We start from the raw sequence: 3,956 nt of genomic DNA on the forward strand, positions 1-3,956 counted from the left end.
CGCCCGCTGCCCCTTCCTGGGCAGCCCCTTCCCTCCCTCCCGGGAGGCCCGGGGGGCGATCCCGTCTCCTCTCGGCCCGGCGGGGCGGGAGGGCTGTGCAGGGCCGTTCCCGCTCAGGGCCGTTCCCGCTCAGGGTGTGTGTGTGTGGGGTGTTTCGGGTGTTCTTCAGGCCCTCCTCGCTTCCCTCCCTCCTTCCTCCGCCCCGGGAGGGTCTCCCGGCTGGGCCTGAGGGGGTCCCGGCCTTCCAGGCGCTGCGTCCCCGGCCCGCAGAGCGGGGGCTGCTTTGGGAAGGTGGGTTTGGTTGTTTTTTAAGGTGAGTGTGGAACCCCGTGTAAAAAGATCGGTGTCCGTTAAGGTGGCAGGGGAGGAGGGTGTGTTTGCAGCCCGTGGGCTTCCCAAGGGAGCGTTAAGAGCTTTAGTGGCAGAGCCAGAGGGTCAGCAGTTCCCTGCCTTCGTGTTTTGTGGCCAGACATCCCTTCCTGAGGGAAGGGGCAGTGAAATCCCTGCAGTCAGCATCGTTTTGAGTCTGCTGCGGTCCCTGGGTGTGTAGGGAGGTGATTGGGTCTGCACTGCTCCTCCGCAGCTGCTTTACCTGGGCAGGGGTCCTGGCAGAGAGAATGGGAGGTTTAACGTGGAAGTTGAGCAAGTTTATGTCTTGTTAGCTCAAACCCCTTGTATTCTCTGTGCAGATAATGTGCTAAAAAAACCACAATAGCTTTACAGCTTCAGAGGTTAAAGTCCTTTATTAATGAAACAAACAGCAGTGATGATGCAAGGGCAGGGTGGTTGGTGATGTAAACAGCTGCTTCATTTGAAAGGTTTCCAGCAGCTCAATGACAGAAGCACTGAAGGTTTGGTGGTGCTGCCTGTGACTCACCTGCTGGTGGTCCAGATTGCAGCTCTGGACTAATTCACCACCTGGATGGGCTGGAAGATGCAGTAATGTGTTTTTCCTTGCTACCAGCTAGTGCAGAATCCCCTCTTATGACAAACAGCTGGAAAATTCTAGACCCTGTTGCTGATCTCCCCCTCTATCTGTTTATCAAGATGATAAAAAGGGCTCCAAAGCAGCTAATCAAGGCCTATTTTTCCCCATGTGATGGTTTGCAGCCCTGCTTTGGGCTCAGACAGAATCTTCTGTCCCTCTAACCCTTTCATTTTCATCTTCCCATTGAAGGAGGCAAGGAGCTGTGGTTCAGACATGTCGTGGATCAGAGAGGGTGAGCTGACCATCATAGAGAGATTCTGTGCCAACATCATTAAGGTAAGGAAGGAATTTGGTTACCTGGGCTGGAGAATTGGCAGGCTCCTGGGGTTCAGAGTGGAACTGACCCTGTGACTGCTCTGCTTTTTGTTGCCAGGGTGCATTTTATGCTGGCATGGGATGTACATCCTTAAACAGGATGGAAAATCACTTGAGCTTAGTCTTGCAAAGGAGCAGGCAGGGCTGCCAATAGTGAACTTACACTCCCAGGCCTCCATGTTCTGCAGCCTTGCTGATGAAGGCAGAGCATGGGAAGAGGGTGAGAAGCAAGGTGGTCAGATTAGGAGTTTAAGAGATTACTCTGAGTTTCTGCTGAGTAGAATAATAACTCGCCAGTTCTGGGAACATTCTGTCCTTGCTCAGTAGTGTCTTGAGCCTGGTGCTGGTGTCTTCACAGAGGGATCCAGTGAGGTCAGTGGAAAGAAACGCTCCTCTTAAGTCTCAGGACTTACAATTATGGCAGCATAAACCTGTGTGCAGCCTCCCCTGTGGCTGCAGGGAGGTGCTTGTGGCAGGGCTGCTCTCCTGGGCACTGAAGTTTTCTGTTGTGTGACAGAAACAGGGAGGGCAGTGTGGAAATTGTCATTACTGCCCTGCTTGTTAGAGATCCCAAACCAGGGATAGCACAGAGGGAGTAAGCATCTTACTTTGTCCAGCCCCAGACTTGAAGCTGACATCCTACAAACCTGGAGACTTCTCTTCTCCAGGGTGAACAACCACAACTCTCTCAGTCTCTCCTATGAAGACAGGCTGGGAGAGTTGGGCTGTTCAGCCTGGAGAAGAGAAGGCTCCAGGGAGACCTGAGAGCAGCTTCCAGGGCCTGAAGGGGCTCCAGGAAAGCTGGGGAAGGACTTGGGACAAGGGGGAAGGGATTAAAACTGGAAGAGGGAGATTGAGGTGAGACATGAGGAGGAAAATGTTTGGTGTGAGGGTGGTGAGAGCCTGGCCCAGGTTGCCCAGGGAAGCTGTGGCTGCCCCATCCCTGGCAGTGTTGAAGGGCAGGTTGGATGGGGCTTGGAGCAACCTGGGCTGGTGGGAGGTGTCCCTGCCCATGCAGGGGGTGGGACTGGATGGTCTTTAAGGTCCCTTCCAACCCAAACCATCCATGATTCTATGAAACATGCCTGTTTTGGAAGGAATCCTGGTGGTGCTGCCAGGAATGGTGGGACTAAACTCTGCCATGCAAGATGCCAGCTTGGCCATTCACTTTCTGCTCTGTTGTGTCTCTCCTCATTTTCCAGGCAGGTCCAATGCCCCAACATGTTGCCTTCATCATGGATGGCAATCGCCGTTACGCCCAAAAGTGCCACGTGGAGAGACAGCAGGGGCACTCGCAAGGCTTTGATAAGCTGGCACAGGTGGGAAAGGTGTTTGCTGCCTTTATGTTCTGTGTGTTGAAAGCCTGAGCCATGTTCACCAGTTGCCCATTTACTGCTCAATTGGTGGATCCTCTTCCTTCACTGGAGTCAGGCTTGGAGGTGACCTTAGTCATCAGGGTTCCCAGCTGCAGCTCCTCTCCCTCTTCCTGGTATCTTGCAGAGTCATTTTCATCAGCTGGTTTTTTTCCCCTATCTGTTTTACACTCAATTAAAAGATCTGCCGGGTAGATCTTGAAGCATTTAATCCTGTGAAGAGGGTTAAATTTCTTTGAAAAGGTTTTGAAAGGTACAATAACATATAACTTGTAATGTTATGAGGATTATCTCTGAGGATATCTGTGTATTTATGAGGATATCATTTTGAGTTCTCTACAAGAACTGCTCTCCCTGGATGGATCAGCCCTGCAACTCTTGTGGATTCACATCCTTAGATGGAGATATTTTCCTCCCATCCAAGGATGTGAATCCACAATAGTGCTGAGACTGACCCATCTCTCATCAGGTGGGTTCCATTGCCAGCTCTTGGTGGTTGTTCCTTTGGATCCAGTCTCAGCATCGCAGGAAACGACAGGAAGCTTTTGCCAGTGGAGAAGCTGCGTCTTGCTGACCTGTCTGATTGTCTGGATCTGCTCACCTGGGTTTTGTTTTCCATGATATTTTGTCTTCTTGCAGACATTACGGTGGTGCTTGAACCTGGGCATTCGGGAGGTGACAGTTTATGCCTTTAGCATCGAGAACTTCAAGCGCTCCAAGGAGGAGGTGGATGGGCTGATGGATCTGGCAAGACAGAAATTTAGCCGCTTGCTGGAAGAACAGTAAGAATCTGCTGGTGTCTGTCTGTGGAACTAAAGCAGAAAGTGATTAAGAGGTGTTACAGGGCTGTTGGAAGTTTGTGAAAATGGTTTAAATGAAGGAAGCTGTGCCTGCCTGGGTGGGATGTGCAGCTCCTGAGCACACACAGTCCCCAGGCCAGATTGGTGGGTGTATCATGTGGCTTGTTTTGCAACAATCCCATCCAAGCAGTTGGGATGGTCCAGCTTTTGGTTGAGGAGAGCACAAGTAGAAATTCCTTAGCACTGGAGTGCTAGATCCTGTGTTTTCATGAGGTAGGAAAGCCTGGTCTTAAATTCTGGCACAGTGCATTTGGCTGGTCAGTTTAGCTTGTGCTTTGTGTGTGTGCTAGTACAAGTCAGGAAAACCAGGGCTATCTGAGTGCTGCACCACACAGTGATCCCAAGAGGCCATTTCCCTGATTTCTACCCAGTGTGGCCCTTCATCAGGGGATTGTGGCACCAGTAAGGCAGCAGCAGGAA

At 51.5% G+C, this 3,956-nt stretch overlaps 1 protein-coding gene across 2 annotated transcripts in view; it reads left to right on the forward strand.

Moving 5' to 3' along the window:
- Window positions 1–1,184: 1,184 nt before the first annotated feature.
- DHDDS (dehydrodolichyl diphosphate synthase) overlaps window positions 1,185–3,956 on the forward strand; it is a 9,715-nt gene continuing 6,943 nt past the window's right edge. Inside the window, exons 1-3 of one of the 2 annotated variants that reach the window (XM_010003672.1) lie at window positions 1,185–1,264; window positions 2,506–2,622; window positions 3,316–3,458. In XM_010003672.1, the coding sequence (XP_010001974.1) occupies window positions 1,202–1,264; window positions 2,506–2,622; window positions 3,316–3,458 (323 nt within the window). In that variant the 5' untranslated portion in view covers window positions 1,185–1,201. The remainder of the gene's footprint in view (window positions 1,265–2,505; window positions 2,623–3,315; window positions 3,459–3,956) is intronic. The other variant, XM_010003674.1, reaches the window with a different exon arrangement.

This window comes from Chaetura pelagica, unplaced genomic scaffold (assembly GCF_000747805.2).
Source record: "Chaetura pelagica isolate M959 unplaced genomic scaffold, ChaPel_1.0 scaffold698, whole genome shotgun sequence".
Lineage (NCBI taxonomy): Eukaryota > Metazoa > Chordata > Aves > Apodiformes > Apodidae > Chaetura > Chaetura pelagica.